Source organism: Equus quagga, chromosome 1 (genome assembly GCF_021613505.1).
Source record: "Equus quagga isolate Etosha38 chromosome 1, UCLA_HA_Equagga_1.0, whole genome shotgun sequence".
In the NCBI taxonomy this organism is placed as follows: Eukaryota; Metazoa; Chordata; class Mammalia; order Perissodactyla; family Equidae; genus Equus; species Equus quagga.
Genome location: NC_060267.1, coordinates 34019685 through 34041718, shown reverse-complemented (window position 1 = coordinate 34041718; position 22034 = coordinate 34019685). Strand labels below are relative to the sequence as shown.

Here is a 22034-nt window from a genome sequence, read left to right as displayed (position 1 = left end):
TTATGGTATTTCTATTTTTAATTTTTTTAGAAATCTCTGTAATGTTTTCCATAGTGGCTGCGCCAGTTCGCATTCCCACCAGCAGTGTATGAGGGTTCCCTTTTCTCCACATCCTCTCCAACACTTGTTATTTCTTGTCATTAATTATAGCCAGTCTGATGGGTGTGAGGTGATATCTCTTTGTAGTTCTGATTTGCATTTCCCTAGTAATTAGTGATGTTGAACATCTTTTCATGTGCCTGTTGGCCATCTGTATGTCTTCTTTGGGAAAATGTCTGTTCAGATCTTTTGCCCATTTTTTGATTGGGTTGTTTGTTTTTTTTGTTGTTCAGCTGTATGCATTCTTGTATGTTTTGAAAATTAAACCCATGTTGGATATATGATTTGCAAATATTTTCTCCTAGTTGGTGGGTTGTCTTTTCATTTTGTTCATGGTTTCCTTTGCCATGCAGAAGCTTCTTAGTCTGATGTAGTCCCATTTGTTTATTTTTTCCTTTGTTTCCCTTGCCTGAGGAGACATGGTATTTGAAAAGATACTGCTAAGACTGATGTCAAAGAGTGTTCTGCCTATATTTTCTTCTAGAAGTTTTATAGTTTCAAGTCTTATCTTCAAGTCTTTAATCCATTTTAGTTAATTTTTGTGTATAGTGTAAGGTAATGATCTACTTTCATTCTTTTGCATGTGGCTGTCCTGTTTTCCAACAGCATTTATTGAAGAGACTTTCTTTTCTCCGTTGTATGTTCCTGGCTCCTTTGTCAAAGATTAGTTGTCCATACATGTATGGTTTTATTTCTGGGCTCTCAATTCTGTTCCATTGATCTGTGTGTCTGTTTTACTGCTAGTACCATGCTGTTTTGATTACTATAGCTTTCTGGTATAATTTGAGTTCAGGGGTGTGATACCTCTAACTTTCATCTTTTCTCTCAGGATTGTTTTAGCTATTCGGGGTCTTTTGTTGTTCCATATAAATTTTAGGATTCTTTGTTCTATTGCCATGAAGAATGTTATTGGGATTCTGATTAGGATTGCCTTGAATCTGAAGATTGCCTTAGGTAATATGGACATTTTATGCTTGTTCTTCCAGTCCATGAGCATGGAATATCTTTCCACTTGTTTATGTCTTCTTTGATTTCTTTCAATAATGTCTTATAGTTTTCAGTGTATAGGTCTTTCACCTCCTTGGTTAAATTTATTCCTAGATATTTTATTCTTTTTCTTGTGATTGTAAATGGCATTGTGTTCTTGACTTCTCTTTCTGCTAGTTCGTTATTAATGTATAGAAATGCAACTGATTTTTGCATGTTGATTTTGTACCCTGCAACTTTGCTGTAGTTGTTGATTATTTCTAATAGGTTTTTGGTAGATTCTTGAGGGTTTTCTGTATGTAGAATCGTGATCTGCAAACAGTAAGAGTTTTACCTCCTCCAATTTGGATTCCTTTTATTTATTTTTCTTGCCTAATTGCTCTAGCTATAACTTCCAGTACTGTGTTGAATAAGAGTGGCAAGAGTGGGCACACTTGTCTTGTTCCTGTTATCAGAGGAATGGCTTTCAGTTTTTCACCACTGAGTATGATGTTGGCTGCGAGTTTGTCATATATGGCCTTCATTATATTGAGGTACTTTCTTGGATCTCTTTTTTCCCCCAGAAACTTTTATGTCTCATGGGACTTGATAACTGAGGAACACAGTTATGAGAATCAGCTTGTCATAGGCAAATGGCCCTTTCTCTGGTCATATAGGGGGTTTAATGAAACCATTGTGGTACTGCAGCATAGGCAGAGAGCTGAAGCAGCACCCTGGGAAATTAACATTCAGCCAGTCCTTTCTCTTGTTCTCAGGATGACAGAAGTAGTTTTGTACCTTCTCTGGAGGAGGTACTTAGATTTATTCTCCTTCACCTCACACGTGTTCTAACTCATCCACCCAGGTGACCAGTTGGCCTAGAACTGTCTTAGGACCTTTAAGAGAATGTACGAGGACTAAGTTACTGTTTGTAGTAAATACTAGTTTACAAGAAAATTTTTTAGTGTGTTTTAAATAAGCTTTTTAATAAGTCATTAATCCTGAAACACCAATTCTATTGTAAACCTTTAAACAAAGTTAAATTGTTCTTTTTAATTAAATCAATGCATCTTATAAACTTTGACATTCTTTTTTTTAAACAACAAAGAAATAGGAAGATCACAGGACAATGGACAGACAAATCACAGACTGATTAAAGATTTAACACAGGAAGAGTTGAGATTTTAAAAACCCCCAGGGAAACGAATTATGTGTAATTGATTTTAGCAGACTAATAATAACATTCTAATCAATAAAAGAAATCACTGCATTTGGTCTGACTATATGAGAATGTAGAAATTTCTTCTTGGCATATAATGCAGCTAAACAAAAAAACAAACATGGGGGAAACACAGCAATATAACAAAAGGTTAAGGTTTATAGAATTACAATGACTCTTACAATTTGAGAAAATTATCAAACCCCAGTTAAATAAATGAGAAAAGAACAAGCAGTTCATACTTGGGGAAGTTGTCAGACATCAAAAGAACTCATTTCCTTAACTAACATTTTCTGCACACCTGTGCCTTGTGCTCTGTTTGGGGTTAGAGTTTCAGGGTGAAGACAATACTGTGGGTCCTTTGGGGGAGAGAGGGAGGCAAGTGATATATTCAACAAAGGAATGCAAGGATTATGAAGATTCCTTTACAGATGCTGCAAGGCTGTGGAAACTGGTGCAATTATTGATGAATCCTAAAATGACAGAAACTTTTTTTGTTCTTTCAACCTCAGAAGTGATCCTAACGAAATAATTTTTTTAAAAAAGAAAGAAACAGGAGCTGGCCTGGTGGCATAGTGATTAAGTTCTCACACTCCACTTAGTGGCCCACGGTTCATGGGTTTGGATCCCTGGCACAGACCTGCACACCGCTCATCGGGCCATACTGTGGTGGTGTCCCATTTACAGAGTCGAGGAAGACTGGCACAGATGTTGGCTCAGCGACAGTCTCCCTCAAGCAAAAAGAGGAGGATAGGCGTCGGATGTTAGCTCGGGGCCAATCTTCCTCAGGCAGGAAGAGGAGAATTGGCAAGGGATGTTAGCTCAGAGCCAGTCTTCTTCACACACACACACCAAAAAAAGGAAAGAAAGAAACAGCTTGTATCTTGAGCAGTAGGGGTTGGCCAAGTAAATAAGATTTCTTTGCCCAATGGAGAGTGACTCTGATTAAAACTATAATTATGAAAATTGTAGCAGTGTGAAACAGTGTTAAGATAGGTGGCTATCGTTGCATTCATGCTGCTGAACTCAGTTCTGTAAAATAAGTAAGCACATGCTTATTAATGGTAGTATGATTATGATATATTAAAATCTGTTTTGTGTAATATTGACTTCCTAGAAGAAATGTTAAGATTCATTTTGTTAAAAATGCTTTTTCCTCTTTTTCGCTGACTACACAGACTCTGCCTTCTCCATGTTTCCATAGCCAGAGACATGACCTGAAACCTTGATGACCAGTCTCAGGGCCCTTGGGTGACTGGCTGGTGCACCATGGAACTTAAAGTATGGGTGGATGGAGTCCAGAGGATTGTGTGTGGAGTCACCGAAGTCACCACTTGCCAGGAGGTTGTAATAGCCTTAGCTCAAGCGATAGGTAAGTGAACCCTCTGGGTGGCTGAGATGAAGTGGTTTATGCTTTCTGTTGCTATTTGTTTGTTTTAAACATAGCTCTCTAGTTGGTTTTGCTCATTGGTTCCATGATACCTGCCACAGGCACACTTTTACTGTGCCCTTTGAGGAGGTGAATCTGTGAGGACTCTTCTTCTCCGGCTTCCCCCAATTTTACTGAATCTAGAGTCTGCACTGTCTTCTCTCGTGGTGTAGTATGCTAAACAATGATTTCTGGAACCAAAAATGTTCTTGAGCCAAAACATAGATTCCTACTTCCCAGACCCCTCATTAGGAAAAATCCTATTTACTGTTTATTCTGAATACTTTTAGAAAAGAAAATGCAACGAATTGAATAACATCATTTTTCTTTAAAAAGGTCACATGTACTTTTTTTTAAAGATTGGCACCTGAGCTAAAAACTGTTGCCAATCTTTTTCTTTTTTTCTTTTTTTAAGCTTTTTCTCCCCAAATCCCCCCAGTACATAGTTGCATATTTTAGTTGTGGGGCCTTCTAGTTGTGGCATGTGGGATGCTGCCTCAGCATGGCTTGATGAGCGGTGCCATGTCTGCGCCCAGAATCCAAACCAGCGAAACCCTGGGCCACCGAAGTAGAGCACACAAGCTTAACCACTCGGCCACGGGGCTGGCCCCTCACGTGTACTTTTTAAATCTTATTACAGAGTGAAGATGAAATTGTTAGGTATATGTTTTCTAGCTACGTCTTATTGACCTACCCTGTTGCAACTTTCTTCTTATTTCTCAGTTTATCTTTATCGTATTTTCTGTTTTTTAGTTGCCTTAAATCCTTTTGGAACATGGTGAAGGCATAAACACCTGCATCAGTAAAGCCAGTAATGTGGGTTAAAGTTTATATTTGCATCTTAAATCCATCATTTAGCAAACATGTATTAAGAGGAAACTGTGTGTTCAGCGCCGTGCTAGGTGCTCAGGGCCTCTTTGTCTTTGAGCTCCTTATCAAAAGTTTGTTTTATGTCATGCTAGTTTGTATTGGAAGCATGTCAGGTTAGCTCAGGATTGAAACAAGTCACGCTGTCACCATGGCACCCGCATTGTGACAGATGCACTGTTAGAAGTTGACAGCCCAATACAAAGATAGAGGCACTCGTTTAATTCTGACATCTTTTGATTTTTTTCCTTAAATACTGAATAACACAGTCCTACAGTAAAATAATGCTGAAAATCCTAGGCTTTCACATCCAATGAAATTTTCTTGCATTTGAGACTAATATACTTATGGACTTAAGTTTAATTATTAAAGAGGGGAAAATTAAGGCATTTAATTTTACTTCATATTCTTTGCAGCCAACTTATTTAGTAATTGTCCCTTTTAAAAGTCTCACATAATTTATTTGAATTAATATATTCAGCTTTTTTTTTTTTTTCCTCCTTCATGAAAACTAGAATTAGCATGCATCAAACCCCACTTTGTTCTATCTGAGAATCAAGCCATGGGCAGCAGCCAAACAAACAGACGAGTGAAAACAATGAGTAGTATTTACAAAAGTCACGGTAGTTGAGGCGTGCAGCAGGCTGTGTCTGTCCACGTGGTAACCACATTTTCTACCCAGAGTTTCAAGGGGAAAATTCTCAGATGTACCAGGTGTGTGTTTATCCATTTGGACTGAGTGTGCTTGTTTGTGAACAAGCTGAAAAGTTTTAACTGAATCTGTTTCCCATTTTTCCTTCCTCAATAACTCAGTCCAGACCTGTTTTGAAAAATTGACAACTTGAATACAAATGTTTTATGATATTTCTCCAAACTTGGAAACAACTCTTTCTCTGTATCATAAATACTTCATTGAACTCAGAATTCATCTGAGAGATGAGGCAGCTGGCAAGCAGCCGAGGGCCTGTGATCCTTGCTTTTGTTGTGCCTTAAGATTTTCTCAGCATCAAATTCAATCTGCTTCTGATACATACTTAAATATTTATCTGTCTTGTAATGAGAGTGATTGGTATTCAGAGTCTAAATGCTAAATGAAAATTTTATAGTATTTTGTCCTTATTTCTACTATAAGAAATAATGGAGAGTTTATTAATTAGAGAAAATTTCTGCTGTAACAAAAAACCCCAGAATTTCTGTGCCTTAACACAGTAAAACTTTAGCTATATTATTTTCAGAGTATGGACTGACTGAGCAAAACTGCAGAGGTTTCTAAAAAATATATAGTGAAGCAGCTTGTAGACTAGCTTCTTGGGTTTAAGTTCACATATTTGCCTCATGGGGGCACTATATCTATCTATCTGTCTATCTATCTGTCTATCTATCTATCTATCTATCTATCTATCTATCTATCTATCTATTCTTGCTGAGGGAGTATTGAGTTTTCCTGATTAGGTAAAATTACTTTCAGAAAACCATCAAAATATAAAAATATGGGGGTTAGCCTGGTGCTGTAGTGGTTAAGTTTGTGCACTATGCTTCGGTGGCCCAGGGTTTGGATCCTGGGTGTGGACCTACACACCGCTCATCAAGCCATGCTCTGGTGGCATCGCACATAAAATAGAGGAAGATTGGCACGGCTGTTAGCTAAGCAACAATATTCCTCAAGCAAAAGAGGAAGATTGGCAACAGATGTTAGCTCAGGGCCAATCTTCTTCCACACACACAAAAACAATAAAAAATAAAAGTAAAAATATGTACATGAGTTGGCAATCTGCGAATATGTATGACAGCTAACATTTCCTGACTCAGTGCTACTAATCAGTCAAATCAAATTAGAAAAGAGCTAAAGACAGAACATAATTTGATAAAAGATGTTGAGTGTATCTAATAGTATAGAAAGAAATACTTTCTACTCTGATATTTGACTACCTGAACAGGTTGTATTTAGGTGGAAATAGAACACATTCTCAAATTATAAGAATAACTAAAAGTGACATCATGATTGAAACTCGTAATTGGCATGAAGTGGTTAAACTGCCCAGCAGGAGTGCACTGTGTCTTTGATCACTGTGCATCCCAGGCTTTCTGAGACATTCCTAGTTTTAAATATTCTACCTTATTTCTCCCATAAACTATCCCAGAAATGCCATTATTTCAGAGTTCAAACTGCTTCTCAAATCTGTGTATGAAACAGAAAGCCATTGACAGATCATCTGTCCCAAGTTATAGTCAAGAAAATGCATTTGCTTTTACAATATCCTAAACCAGAAATATGAAAAGAATGTATTTCTGCCCTCAAGGAGCTTAGAATGTAACATACAGCTAACGAAAGATTAGAGAGGAGGGGGAGGAAATGAAGGCGTCTGAGGAGGTTCTCTGATTCACACTGCTTTGGTGCCTCGTGTCATTTAAAGTACGAAAGACTGAGAATTTTGTTCCCAATTCTTGTGATCTTATTCCCATTTCTCCATCAACTGTGGCCAGAGCTAGCATTTAACAGAAACAAATTGATTGGGGCCGCGACCCAAAGTGGAATGGGCTCTTCCTAAGGAACCGTGTTTCATATAGTTTGCCCAACCAAATCAGTTTTCAAGCACATTTTTTGCTAAACCCTAGTTTTAGTATTTGTTAACACTTCTTTCTCTTTTCCTGAAGTCCCTCCAAAGTAGGGGACCTGCTTGTTTATCTTTCGTACACCATCGCTTTGCCTAAAGTAGGTATTCATTAAATCATAGTTTCCAGGACACTGCTGCCCAGTAGAACTTTCTGCAAGGAGAGAAACATTCTCTATCTGTGCTGTCCGGTATGGTAGCCACTAGCCACGTGTAGCAATTGAGTAACTGAAATGTGGCTAGTATAACTGAGGAAATGAATTTTTAATTAAAATTTAAATGTGGCTAGTGGCTATTGAGAAGACAGCACAATTCTAGAAGCTGACTGATTGGTATCTCAGACTTAAAATGGCAAAACCCAAGCTCTGTGTCCCAACTACTGCCCAGCCTCAAATTTCCTCCTTCTAATCTCAGCAAATGAAAACTTTTTTTTTCCAATTGATTAGATCTAAAACCTTTGTATGATCTTTGATTCTTTTCTTGCTCTAATTCCTTACAACCAATCTATCAACAAATCCTACCTGTACTACTTCAATATACATCCAGAATCTTGTTGCTTCTCTCAACAACCACTCTTAGCACCTCCATGTAAGCCGTCATTTCTCACTTAGATTTTTGTAGTGGCCTTCCAACTCATCTCCCTGCGTCGTTCTGGGCCCCTCTAGCCTGGTTCCAACAGATTTCTTTTAAAGTAATACTTTTAAAATATGTTGCATCATATCACTCCTCTTCTCAAAACCTCTCAGTGGTTTCCTGACTCAGAAAATTCCTAAGTCCATACAGTGGTCTTCAGGGCCCTAAATGAATCCCTATTTTACCCCTTCACTGTTCTGACCTCATTTCCTAGCACTCGGTTTTGATTGTCCCCTCTTAAACATCCCAAACACTCTGTTCTTCTCTCTGCTGAGAATACTCTGCACCCACATAGCTTCAAAATTCACTCCTTTGGATCTCTGCTTAAATGTCATCTTATCACAGAGCCCTCCCTGAGCACATGGCCATGCGCACTGCACACACGCATGCACGCACACTCATACTCCCTACCTGCCATACTCTGTTTTTCTCTATAGCACTTACTCCACCTGACAATATTACATATAGGCCACAATTTTATCCACATTTTGAAATCTAAAAAGTTTTAAAAGCCTAAAGTTTTTCACACTTCCTTTGTTAGCCATACCTGACATGGCTTGAACTCATTTGGTGGTAAAAACTGATCTGATTTGTTGCAAGGCTGTTCTTAATCTATATTTATTCCATTTGGTATGAACTTTGATACATTTTACTTTGAAATTTTAATATGTTTGATTACAGACCTCCCGGATAGCACTCTGCTACCTTTCTAAAATCCAAAAAATTCTGAATTTTCAGCATATCTGACCTTCAAGTTATTGGATAATGGATGGTAGACCTACATTCATTTATTTGTATATTGTCTGTTGCCTGCCACTATTTTGTTATTGCTTATTCTGTCTTGTCTAGCATGTGGTACACAGTAATACACATTTGTGAATAAATGGATGAATTTTTAAAAATTTTTTCCTGTTAATTACATACTGAACTAGGGGACCACCTAATGTCCCATCCATCTCTAAAATTATATGATCCTTTAGAAAATAAGGGAAAGAATTTATTTTATATTGTCACATGTAACTCTTAATTTCATGTATAAATTATCAATTTTAAAAGTTTACAGATTGATGGATTTTCTGCCTGTTTACAAAGTAATACTATTCATTGTAGACTGTTTTGTAATTGAGAAAATCACAGAAAGTCAGAGAATCACTCACGATCCTACCTCCTAGAAGTAAACACTATAAGCAATGCTTTCTCTGTACCTATAGATGAGCTTAAAAAAAAAAACTTCACTCTTCATAATCCTTCATAATTGTAAAATTTCATTTTTTATTTACTGGATTACAGATTAAATTTTCCACATCAGTTAATTCTCACAACAATCTTATGAGGAAGGCACTGTTATTATCCCTACTTTACAGATGATCAAGCTGAGGCACAGAGCTGTGAAATAACTTGCCTAAGCTCATATAGCTAGTAAGGAGGGTACTGGGATTCAAATCAGTAGCCTGATTCAAGAACCCTGCTCTTAACTACTATTACACTGTCTTCTTTATACCCCCTATAATATCAATGGACAACTGTTAGAAAATAAGACTACTGATTGAATTACATTGAAACAAGAAATAATCCTCAGTAGTGGGGCCGGCCCCATGGCTGAGTGGTTAAGTTCGCGCACTCTGCTTTGGCAGACCAGGGTTCACCAGTTAGGATCCTGGGCACGGACATGGCACTGCTCATCAGGCCATGCTGAGGCAGTGTCCCACATAGCACAACCAGAAGGACCAGCAACTAGAATATACAACTATATATATATATATGGTAAGAGTTATCTTAATAGCTACACAGAGGACTTGTAGAAAATTCACTGATAAATTTGCAGAATAGCTGTATATCATTGGGGAATTGCTTTAAATTCTTTAAGCTTTGATTTCTTCACTGATAAGTTGAGAATCATAATACCTATACTGCTTAACTCACAGAACAAATTAAGATTATGTATATTATATATATTGTATGCTTGTATGTTATGTATATTTATATTTATAAAAGCATCAAAAGCATTTAACAGACTATAAAATGATACAATGTAAGTTCTGTTACAGAAATCAGTATTTGTTGTAAGAATTCTAAGTCGTCATGGAAAGGATTAGTTATGTTCACTAGAGTCTGCATGAGACTCAAAATGGTTATAGCTCAAGGAGCAAAGCTTCTGTTATTGGAAAAGTTCAGTGGGGTAGGATAGTTTATTCTCCATAGATAAAGAATAACTTCAGTGTTACTGGCATTCCTTCCAATATGTCCAGAAACAGGATATGTAAGCACTGAATTTCTAAGTGATTAATACCTGCTCTCTCTCACATTCTTTTGAACAATGTACAGTAGCCATCAATGTCAGTTAAAACTAAAACTTAAAAAGAGGGTTGATGATCAAGGTGTTTAATAGAATCTATATCCCCAGGGCCTGACACTATTTCTGACAAATATTTGGTGTTCAGTATATATTTGTTGAATAAATAAGATATGACTTTTAAATCATGATTTGTTTGTTGGCTCTAAGGAGCAATTTACTCAAATTGTGAAAAAATGGTTGCAATGCAAAAATGGTTGAGGGGCCAGCCCCATGGCCAAGTAGTTAAGTTTGCGCACTCCACTTTGGCGGCCCAGGGTTTCGCCAGTTCACGTCCTGGGCGCGGACATGGCACTGCTCATCAGGCCATGCTGAGGCGGCATCCCACATGCCACAACTAGAAGGACCCACAACTAAAAATACACAACTATGTACCGGGGGACTTTGGGGAGAAAAAGGAAAAATAAAATCTTTAAAAGAAAATGGTTGAAATAAGGGCATAATGTTTCTGGGTGACCCATATTTGAGTTTTGGTGTATGTTTTCAAAAACTTCATATTACTTCATAGTCATATATTACACTTTAAGTGAGAGTAATCTGTTATCCTCTTTCCTTTTAATTTGTGTCAGTCATCCAATGAGATTCCACTAATACATTGAAATCTCTTTGTGCCATTTTCCTTATTACATGAAGTTATTGATTCTTGGAATTACAGTCAATTGCTTCAGCTATTCAAAAGTATAGTCAGTATTTTATTTACCATCACTTAATGTGGCACACAGGCCGACATAGCCAAAACAGCTTAAACTATAGATTCCATAGAGAGAGAGATATTCTTTTTAATTAGTTTTAAGGCTACATCAACATAGTATGCAAGGTAAAACCAAATACATTTAATAAAATGCACTAACAGGAATTTTGCAGTATCTATATAATTTTGAATCTATATAAATAGACAGGATCTGTAGGGCCTTGCCAAGTGTAGGTATTAAAAACAATGATTATGGGATTTGATTCTTATATAAACTATCTAAAACCCAATTCCTATAATAAAATCAAAGCTATTAACTCATTTACCTTTGTAAAAAAGCTTTTTTTATTGCTGGATAGAAATTTTTTTCTTTTTGCCTAATTGCACTCTAAATAGGCATTATTTAACAAAAAGGGAAAACTAGCAGTAAAAGCAATTCTAAATAATCTTCTACCAAGACATTCTCATAGGTCAGCAGTACCCAATTCTTTCCATTAAGAATTGGAAAAATCAGTTTTATATTTAATTATGACTAAATTAGGGGCTTTAAAAATTTTAATTTAGCTCATATAATGTAATGATTCCGTTTTCTTTTCCTAGATGCTTCATTGGCCTGATAGAAGTAGAGCAGGCTCTTCTGACCTGCTCTCACCCTTCATGTTACTGATGAGGAACAGGAGTCCAGATAGCAGGAGTGAGGTCCTAAAAGTAGTTGATAAGCAGCCGAGCCAAGAACAAGAACAAAGAGTGCCGGGATCTCTGAGGCACTGTGTACACACGGAGCAGTGGTAGCCTTACACATTTGTCATGTGGTTTTTCTTGGGGTAATTACAGTAATTTTTAACCTGAAAATTATTAGAAACATTTTTTATTCCAAGAAGCCAATCCAATGTGCTAAGGCTTTCTTTTTCATTCCCCTTGTTTGCCTAAGTATTTTGATAACAGTAACAACTAATATTTGTATAGCACTTTCCATTTTTCCAAAACATTTTTATATTTTACATCTCACTTGACTCTCACAACATTGTCATGTAAGACAGTACTACTCTCACCCTATAGATGAGGAAACTGAAGCTAAAGGAAATTTAATAATATGTGCCAATCATGTAGATCAATGGCAGAGGCAGATCTGAACAGACCTTCCGTCTCCAGGACCCTTGTTCTTTCCGCTCTGTCCAGCTTCACATAGTTGGGAGTTGCTGAAAGTCACTTAAGGATTTTTTTAAAGCCAGATTTTTGTCATCTCACATCACTATTTAAAGAGGTCTCTGTCAGCCCTTTTATTACGTGAATAACAGTGTTTTAAGTTAATCATGGCCCCCACGTACTGAATGCCTGCTGTGGGCCAGGCAGTGTGGCAGGTGCTTATTACACCTGACTCGGACTCTCGGAGGCTGTGAGGTATTGCGCTATCCCCATTTTAGAAGTGAAGTCATGCTCCTTTCCAGTAAGTAATTTACCTGGGATTAAAACTCCAGTCTGTTTGCCTCCAGCTCTAGCTTTTCAGCTGCACCCAAGATTCAGGTTTCCTTAAAGGAGAACATACACATATGCTTGTTAGAGCAATATCATTCTTCATGTGCTGCTTCTGAATTGCATACATCAGTGTTCGTATTTACATATCCAGATCTCCATTTATTGACCCAGTAATTGAGAACCTGCTACTGTTGGCTCAGAAGCTTATGAGATTAAACAAAAGGCAGGGAAGATAAATCAATAGGTGTATATACCAGTATTATAATTGCTACATGGCAGGGTCAGGTTTTTTCTTTTGTAATAATATCAAGTCTGACACTTTTTTATTGAAGTATAATTGATATATAACATTATATTAGTTTCAAGTGTCTAATGGACACTTTTTTTTAAGATTTTATTTTTCCTTTTTCTCCCCAAAGCACCCCCCGGTACATAGTTGTATATTCTTAGTTGTGGGTCCTTGTAGTTGTGGCATGTGGGATGCCGCCTCAGCATGGCTTGATGAGTGGTACCATGTCCGCGCCCAGGATTTGAACTGGCGAAACCCTGGGTTGCCACAGCGGAGTGCGTGAAACCACTTGGCCACAGGGCCAGCCCCTCTAATGGACACTTTTAACAAAATGAATATAATCCCTCTGACCCACCCACCTTAAATGGAAATATTTAGGAGCTGTGTTCAAGCTAATGACATTGTATTGTCTTCTGAAACTTTATCTTCCATAATTACTAATTAGGTTCAGTGTAGTTTTTTATTTAAATGCGACTTTATTCTGTTTTTGTTTTTTAAAAATTTTTTAGAAGAATCTTAGAAGCTATTACTACTGAACAAGACTTCTCTTTAGGTCCCTCTTTTCATATGAAATTATTTAAGAATTATTTTCATTGAGGTAATTTTTTATTTGCCACAAGTGTGCAGGAAGAAACCGGCTATGTGAGCTATGGGTCTGCCAAGCCCTCATGGGGAAACAAAGGAAAGACCTGTCTAGCCACCTGTTAGCTGAGTAGTAGGTTCTCCCCTGGCTCCCTTCAGAAGGATAAGTGGAGGCTTCAACCTTCCCAAGTCCTGATGTGCAAAGAAAGCAGAGAGATTTACAAAACAAAAGTTTATTCAAGTTTTGAAGTTCTACCTAGTTCCTGAGACCAGGCCCTCTTGGCTTCCAGTGGAGCATTCTAGAGTCCTCTTTTGTTCCAGCTGGAAGTCTTGCCCCACACAAGAAGGTCGAGGCAACCAGGCATTTCACAAGAGTGTAAGATTCTCACTGAGGTTTAAAGTATAAAGTTGAATTTCTAAGCAAGTCTGAAGAGTGTATGCAATTCACATCCTGTAATTTTATGCTGTTACATATCTTAAGGAGTTCGGTATCCTCAAGTGAAAGTTTTAAAGGCAGCATGGACTGAACTTTGATGCTAATCAAGAAGAAAGTTATCAAATAGCATCTTCAGTTGCATTATTTGAGCTATTGCATTATCCCATTTTGACAATTCATTCTTATCTTTTTCATCTAGGTCGAACTGGAAGGTACACTCTTATAGAAAAATGGAGAGATACTGAAAGACACTTAGCACCTCATGAAAATCCTATCATATCCTTAAACAAATGGGGGCAGTATGCTAGTGATGTACAGCTAATTTTACGTCGAACGGGGCCATCTCTCAGTGAGCGACCGACTTCAGATAGTGTGGCTCGAATTCCTGAAAGAACTTTATACAGGCAGAGTTTGCCTCCCTTAGCTAAACTGAGGCCTCAGATTGACAAATCCATCAAAAGGAGAGAACCTAAAAGGAAATCATTAACATTTACAGGAGGTGCCAAAGGATTAATGGACATTTTTGGGAAAGGTAAAGAAACTGAATTTAAGCAAAAGGTGCTGAATAACTGCAAAACAACAGCAGATGAGTTAAAGAAGCTGATCCGTTTGCAGACAGAAAAGCTTCAGTCCATTGAGAAAGAGCTAGAATCAAATGAAATAGAAATACGATTTTGGGAGCAAAAATATAGCTCTAACCTTGAAGAGGAAATTGTCCGCCTGGAGCAAAAGATCAAAAGAAATGATGTAGAAATTGAAGAGGAAGAATTTTGGGAAAATGAATTACAGATTGAACAGGAAAATGAAAAACAGCTGAAGGATCAACTTCAAGAGATAAGACAGAAAATAACAGAATGTGAGAGCAAATTAAAGGACTATTTGGCTCAGATCCAGACTATGGAAAGTGGTCTCGAAGCAGAAAAATTGCAACGAGAAGTTCAGGAGGCACAAGTCAACGAAGAAGAGGTTAAAGGGAAGATTGGTAAGGTCAAAGGAGAAATTGACATTCAAGGCCAGCAGAGCCTGAGGCTGGAAAATGGTATTAAAGCTGTGGAAAGATCTCTTGGACAAGCCACCAAACGATTACAGGTAAGAACGCTTTTATAAAAAGAATGTTTCATCTATATAAATGAATCATCTTTAATGATTAGCTATTTTCTCTTACATTTAAAGTTAGAAGCCTACCTTTGTTTATAAGTTTCTTAGAATTTCTGTGACTTATGACAAAGTTAAGTTGTGGGACCATATCAAAGATGAGAGCTGAAGCCACACTGACCCTTGCTCCATGGAAGGAGCTTTCTTGCTATGGTGGTTGTAGCATTCCATAGTTGGACACAGGAGAATAGAATCTCAAAGCTGGAGTGGACACTAAGGATGAGATAGCGAGTCTGACCTTCTCCTGTCAGAGGTAGGGAACTGAAGCCAAAGGAGCTTGCCAAGGATCGCGTGGCTAGTTGGCTGCTTATCTATCACTTCTCCATTGTCGCTAACCTCCTCTTCTTTCCTAAGATGTAAATAGTCCCCCACCCTCCTCCCCTCTCCACGTGACCCTCCTGTGCCTTCCTGAGAGGGGAACAAAGTTTCCTCTCTGACTTTCCCTCTCTCGTTCATGTACAAGAACATCTGTATTTCTCCACTTAGACCCCCATCACTCAACTTATTTCTTGGATACCTATTCTTGAAAAGACAGTGGAGTCATGTTGTAGGAGTTGCAAAACGGTGTCAGTCTCTAAGAGATGAAATGAGAAAGATACACAATTGATTGTAATATGACTACTTTAATTTAAATTAATTAAAATTAAATATTTAATAATGCTGTTTTAAAAGATTAAACAAACTTAACATTCTGTTTTAGTCACCTTTGGCTACATTTCACGTGCTCGACAGCACGAGCGTCTAGTGGCTCCTGTATTGGACAGTGCTGGTTTAGAAGCTTGCTGTTCAAAGTGTGATCCCTGCAGCTTCAGAGCACCCTGTATTGTAACAGGCTCTCCACAAAGCGCCTGTGCACTGTGAAGTTGGGAAGAGCTGCTTTAGAATACGAACAGTTCCACAAACAGAAAGCAGAGATTTCAGGAGGAACTGATGTGACTGTCACCAACTGCAGTGAGAGGGAAAACTACCACTAAAAGTTTGAAAATCAGGCATTTCTCATGCAGTAGAAGGTTATTAAGCCCCGATTTGAGAGTATTTTACTATTTGGATTCATTTTGACACTTAAAAAAGGATTTAATTGGAAATCGTGTTGTATTTGATATTACTTTCAGGAAACACTCATTCATGACGATCATTACTAGCAAATCTCACTCCCCAATGAAAAGTGTCTGACAATCAGACTACTAACAGATCTCTATGTAACCCCGGCACTCAAGGTACATACTTAAGGTACATAGAGAAAACAAGCACTGGTTTCTGTTCTCTCTTCCTTCTCCCTGCCCAGCCCTTCAGACACACCCAGCCTGGGTGCGGTCTTGCCCTCTTTCTTAGTGCAGTGAAGGAAAGAGAAGATGATCCTTTTCAATAATAGAATGCCTCGCTTGCATTTGGAGCTTTCTGGCTGCCCAAACTTGATCTCCTTTCTCTAGTGCTCTTCAGTTCTCAGACCTGTCTTTGTCAGGGATCTAAGAACCCCAGAGTGGGACTTGCGGGAATCTTGCTTTCCTTGTGCTATAATATAAATCTCAGTGACAGATCCCTTGAAAACTTAAACAGTTTACAAAAAATAAGAACTCAGAACTCATGGAACAAATGACTGCGACTTTTGCAGCCAGCTATGAGATGTATAATAAGGAAATTTAATTGTGAACAGCTTAGCAAGATTGCTGTAAACACTGGGATGGATGGAAACCAATATTTTGTTGATGAAAGTTTATAGGCGTACCTTTATTTTGTCAGGTGCATAGTCTCTTCCTAACAGAAGAAAGCATCACATTTAAGAGGACAGATGAAGAAGCTATTGTCCTTTATTTGCTTATTTTCTGGCCCATTCCACAGAGTGAAAGTGACCTGTTTAGGCCATCATATTGATATAGAGCAGACTTGTTAAATGTGTTCTTGTGAAACCAGGTATCCCACGTGCATCCCTTGTAGCAGATGGGCTGTCACCAGGATGTCTTTAGCTGGCCAACAGTGAATCCTCAAATTAAAAAAAAATTAACTTCCATCTAGGACAAAGAACAAGAACTGGAGCAGTTGACTAAAGAGCTGCGGCAAGTCAATCTCCAGCAGTTCATCCAGCAGACAGGGACAAAGGTGACTGTTTTGCCAGCAGAGCCCATTGAAGTAGAAGCCTCACATGCAGACATAGAAAGGGGTAAGATGCTGAGAAATCTGGTTTTTTTACTTTATTCTCATTGGTTAACTTTGAATAAACTGCTTGTGTTCAAATAAAGTGTTATGCTACCATTCAAACCTAATTCTTGGGCCACTTAAGAAAATTTTTGATGTACTTCCTCTTTCTACAGAAAATGAGTAATATTTAGGTTATTTCCTTAGATGGGCATGTAATCACCAAATCTCCTATCATTAGTTTTAAACTGCTTCTTTATAAAACTTTTTCCTGGAGTATGTATGAGTCATAGTCTGTTCACTGTTTTGGCTTGTCTCTGTCCCTGGTGCCCCATCTTCCTCTCCTGAAAGTCTTTATTATTAATTTGTGCCGATATTTAAGACACTCCTCAATCTGTGTACACATATGGTCTGAACAACCAAGAAAGACAAGCAAAGTGCTCAGCTTTTTAAGAAGATCATTAACTGTTCAAATCACTGAAAACTGTTTTATCAGCTGAGAGGGTCAAGCAGAGTCAGCCTTCTCTCACCCCAGGACCCATGGGGATTGCAATTGTACTGTATGTGATTTGGTTCTTTAGGGCAGGAAAAGTTCCAGTGTTTCATATTGCTAAGTAATTCAAGTTGATGAGTCCATCGAATGACTTTCTCTGTTTCCTGTCTAGAGGCACCATTCCAGTCCGGGTCCCTGAAGCGGCCTGGTTCATCTCGGCAGCTCCCCAGTAATCTTCGTATTCTACAGAGTCCTATCTCATCTGGTTTTAATCCTGAAGGCATATATGTATAACATTATCTGTCTTTAGGGGAGAGACCCACTAAAGGTACCAAGGACAGTAAAAATTCCTTCTTTGATTTGTGCCAATGATGAACAGAGGATATATTTCACAAGCCACCCTATCTTTTTTCTGTCCTAAATTGCATACCACTTGGAGCCATACCCTGTGCACTGATGCTAAAGAACAAAGAAACTGTGTTTTCACACATCAACAGTGTTGACCTTTTTGTCCAGCAGCTGTAATGCAAAGCCTTCATTTTTATTTGTAGCATTTTGAGAGCATTAGGGAAGTATTATACTGTGTGTATACATAAATAAAACCGTGACTTCAGAGTGAAGAGAAATATGTGACTGGCTTAGTTTAATTTATTCCATGTAATCGATTAATGTGTGAATGTTGATGTTTTAATAGTTTTTATTAATACTTATCCTGTGACTGAATTACATTACATACTGTGTGATTATGACTTTGTGTGCATGTTGCCAGGCTCCATCCATGTGTTGCTGATTTACAACTACACAAGTGTCATAGGGTGCTCCGCCATCAAAACTCACTCCAAAAGAACCCACTTGTATTTATTTTGTGAACCTGTCCTAGCCATTGCTTAATTAGGTGAAATGATTAAGGTTTTATTTTTAATTTGGAGTTTAATCTTTTCTTTACAATATTTCCAGTATATGAATGACCACATACCAGAACAGAAGTATTTTCATGAGGTAAATTGTGTGTTTAAAAGGTTTGCAGTGCTTCAGACACTGTTGAACAAAAATGTAATTCTGGAATATCTATTCACACAGGCCTGGGGTTTGCTGATACATTATGTGTTTTGTTTCTGCCCTTCCTTCTCATTTTAATCTTATGGATCCTCAGAGTTGCCATAATACATAAGTTAGAGATATCTGAGGACCAGGTTGGTCTACTTCAGGAAGGTTACCTTAAGTAGTATATTTTTAAAATAATCCACTTCATATGTATAGTGTATTGGTGTAAGCATCCATGGGTAAGTTATTGCTTGCACATAATTTACTCTGTACATTATGGACTACTGCGATTTCTCCAATGACTTAGAGAGAAAGTAGATTGGAGTTTGTTACTTTTTACCAAGGAAGTAAAGTTAATTCACTGTTTGTTTTCATTTTGAACTTTTACAGGACATTAATCTCCATTTGTACATATATTTTCTTATTTATAAAACCAAAAATGAGTCAGTACCCCTCCCATGAGTAGTGACTTAACTAAGATTCATTCACAAGTAATATCTAGACAGATGTGGTCAAATACCTCTTAGCCATTTTTACATTCCCTCTGATCAAACTTTGGTACAATATAATTAAGACTTTAATCTGAAATTTATTGTAGTTTTTAATTCTGAGGAAAATACATTCTCCGTATTATTTACATGCAACAAAGTAAAAGTGGATTAGTATATTAATGCCATGGTAACAATAAAAAGATGTAAGTTGTGTCTTATGCATGAGGGCAACTTTGGATGTTTTAACACATATGACTTATTTTTGGTTTAGTGAATGCTGAGAATGCTGCTATATTTAGGTTTCCAATGAAAAATTGTAAGAATGGCTATGAAAATATATAGAAGCTTCTAGAGAACTGAAAGTAATAATGCAGAGTTGCCTTTTCTAGTCCAGCTAAATGGCAGACCTCAACTAAACATATTATTTTCTTTGGGTTTTTGGAGTTATCGAGTTGACCTTGCCATTATACTATTTTGCAAATAACTTGAGAAATAAATGAGTCTTACCTAAATAACCACAACCTATACACATTTGCTCTCAATTTATAATAGTTCTTTCCTATTTACATATGTTTAAAAATTAGGAGAAAAAATCAAAATAATTTGTAGATTTTGTGACAATAATGATGTATGTAAGCCCAGGATATGCCTTATTTTTAAAGTGTTCCATCCTATACTGAGTCATTTTGTTATTATTGTTCAGGGAAATTAAGATCTTATTCACAAAGAAAAACATTTTTATAAATTGACTACATTCTATTTAAATCAAAATGTTAAACTGAAGATATATTAAACTTCACAGTTTTTAATTGCAAAGATGCCTCTGCGTGCCATGAAAAACGCAAAGTCAATATCCAACTTAATTGTTGTAAATTATTATCAGCATTAACCTAATAACTTTAAAGAAAGACTGGTAGCATTCTGACAACTTCATTTGAATTTTCAAGCTGCCGGGTAATTTTTGCAGACCCAGTTACAGATAGAAATACTATTTCCTAGATGAGCAGAGTATATAAATGTGAATTTAGTGAATACATTGAGCAGCTGTACTTTTTAATTGCTTAGACTACTTTTGGAAGTACATCTCTAAGAAATATTTTCTAAGTCTCTTTTTAAAATAGAGGAAAGAAAATGCATTTCCCTAGAACATCTTAAGAATATTTTAGTCTGTTCCTGATCATTTTTATCAATTGTGAATACAGATGAATTAGATGAAGTGCCACATCTTTGGATGCATTTCAGAGGGGGGAGCGGGCAACGTTATACAAAAATACCAAATATAAAATTTTGCATCTGGGGGAATATTCAGGTTCTAAATACTAAATTAGATTACAAGTTTTTTTTAATTACTATACTGCAAGTTCTTTTATTGTGATTTTCTACAAGTATTAAAAAGAAGATAATTCTTTTTCCTTACCAAGGAATAATTTGAAATAGTGTTGGTCTGTTTGACCCTTTTGAGTGTCTGTCACCCTCAGAGAATGATCCATAGTGGGTTGCCTCAGTCCTTTTGCTGTTACGAGGTATTTTGGTGGTTAGCATTTTTTTTGTCCTGATGCACAGGGAATTTATGTCTGAGACGTTGGGTGGTATTAATAGGAGTTAGCCATCTAATTCCCTCAGCCATCACTGACCCAAGCATCATTTCCCATAGTTCAAATTAATCATAAACTAGAGCTAAAACAAGACTAATGCCATAAAAATAGAGAACTTATGGTATGAAATGTGCATTTTAACAGTGTTTAAGAAGAACAAATAAGCATTTGCTTCCAGGGCATAAGTAAATTTTATACTTGCATTAAAAGAAAATTTTCTTTGTGAATAAGAGCAAAACGGTCTTTAGAGAAAAGAAACTTCATTTAAAGCCATTTCCGTGAACATCTTTCCAAGTTACAACTGTAATAATGAATTGAGGAATTAATATGGAAAAGGCAGAAACTCTTGATTTCAGGTGTGCAAAGGGCGTGGGCAGATGAGCAGTTAATTCCCTGTGTGCATTGCCTTGAAAACTGGGCCTTAATTTATATGTAAATAACAATGCTGTGTTCACATCCCTCTTCCACCTAAAGTTATCTTTATTAGTCTATATTGTATTAAAATTTAGCTCCTAAGTATTACTTTTATATTATGTCCCTTTTTTTAAGTTGCATGTTTATAACTATTTGCTACAGTATTTTTAAGTTTTGGGTGAAGGCCATCAGCTGTATGGAGAAGACAAAACAATCACTATTTATTCAGTATTGCTGCTTTACTTTTCCAGAATAAGCTTTCGATGCCAGGACAGTGACTGCTTGAAAGCTGCAGGAGCTCTATTCCAATGCATTTTATATATTTTTAGAAACCAAATAAATGCAGATAACTATTTAGTATACTAATTATATTAAACCAGCAGAAATATAAAGGCAATAAAGTATATACATATATATATATGGGGGGGGAAGGGAAAGATTAAAAAATAGGTTTACAGCCAGACGTGGTGATAGCCCTAAATGTATTTCTCAATCTGTCTTTCTTTATTGACGCAAGGAGAATTTGAGTTGCTGCAGCTTTAAACAGAAAATTGCCATGTTCACTACTTGTGAACACATAAATATGCTTTTAGTACTGCTTTGCTTATGTACAAATAAATATCTGTAATCTGTATTATATGTAATTATTCTTTTCTTTTGTCTTTCATTTCAAAATGTATATTTTCTGATTATTATCATGAGCTGTAAAACAAAGGTATCTGATATTCTCCCAAATAATAAATTTTCAGGATTCACTGGGGCATTACAAATGCTGGTTTGTTTCTTACGTATTTAATCTTTTAAAATATAATTTTATTTCCTTTAAAAGATGCCAAAGAGAAAAGGTCTGCATATCATTGACACAAAATTACATTTTTCTAAAAGTAATGTTAGTTATTAAAACTAAAGAATTATCTATTGCTGAAAAGGTAGCTGTTTCACCAAGTGAAACTGAATCGAGAAACTAATATCCCTCCCTTCATTTCAAAAGTAAAAGAAAACTTTACGTCTAAATGAAGCTCTGTAATCCCAGATCTCCTTAAGACCATAAGTGAGA

The 22034-nt window shown here is 36.9% G+C and overlaps 1 protein-coding gene across 4 annotated transcripts in view; it reads left to right on the top strand.

The window, feature by feature from the left end:
• The window catches only part of RASSF8 (Ras association domain family member 8), a 118818-nt gene extending 97077 nt beyond the window's left edge, over window positions 1–21741 (top strand). For 2 of the 4 annotated variants that reach the window (XM_046669532.1, XM_046669520.1), the window contains 4 exons: window positions 3489–3656; window positions 13852–14741; window positions 16821–16965; window positions 17606–21741. In XM_046669532.1, coding sequence (XP_046525488.1) covers window positions 3554–3656; window positions 13852–14741; window positions 16821–16965; window positions 17606–17727 — 1260 coding nt within the window. In that variant the 5' untranslated portion in view covers window positions 3489–3553 and the 3' untranslated portion in view covers window positions 17728–21741. Of the gene's footprint in view, window positions 1–3462; window positions 3657–13851; window positions 14742–16820; window positions 16966–17605 lie in introns of all 4 variants that reach the window. The other 2 variants (XM_046669522.1, XM_046669512.1) reach the window with 1 other exon arrangement.
• The last annotated feature ends 293 nt before the right edge of the window (window positions 21742–22034 follow it).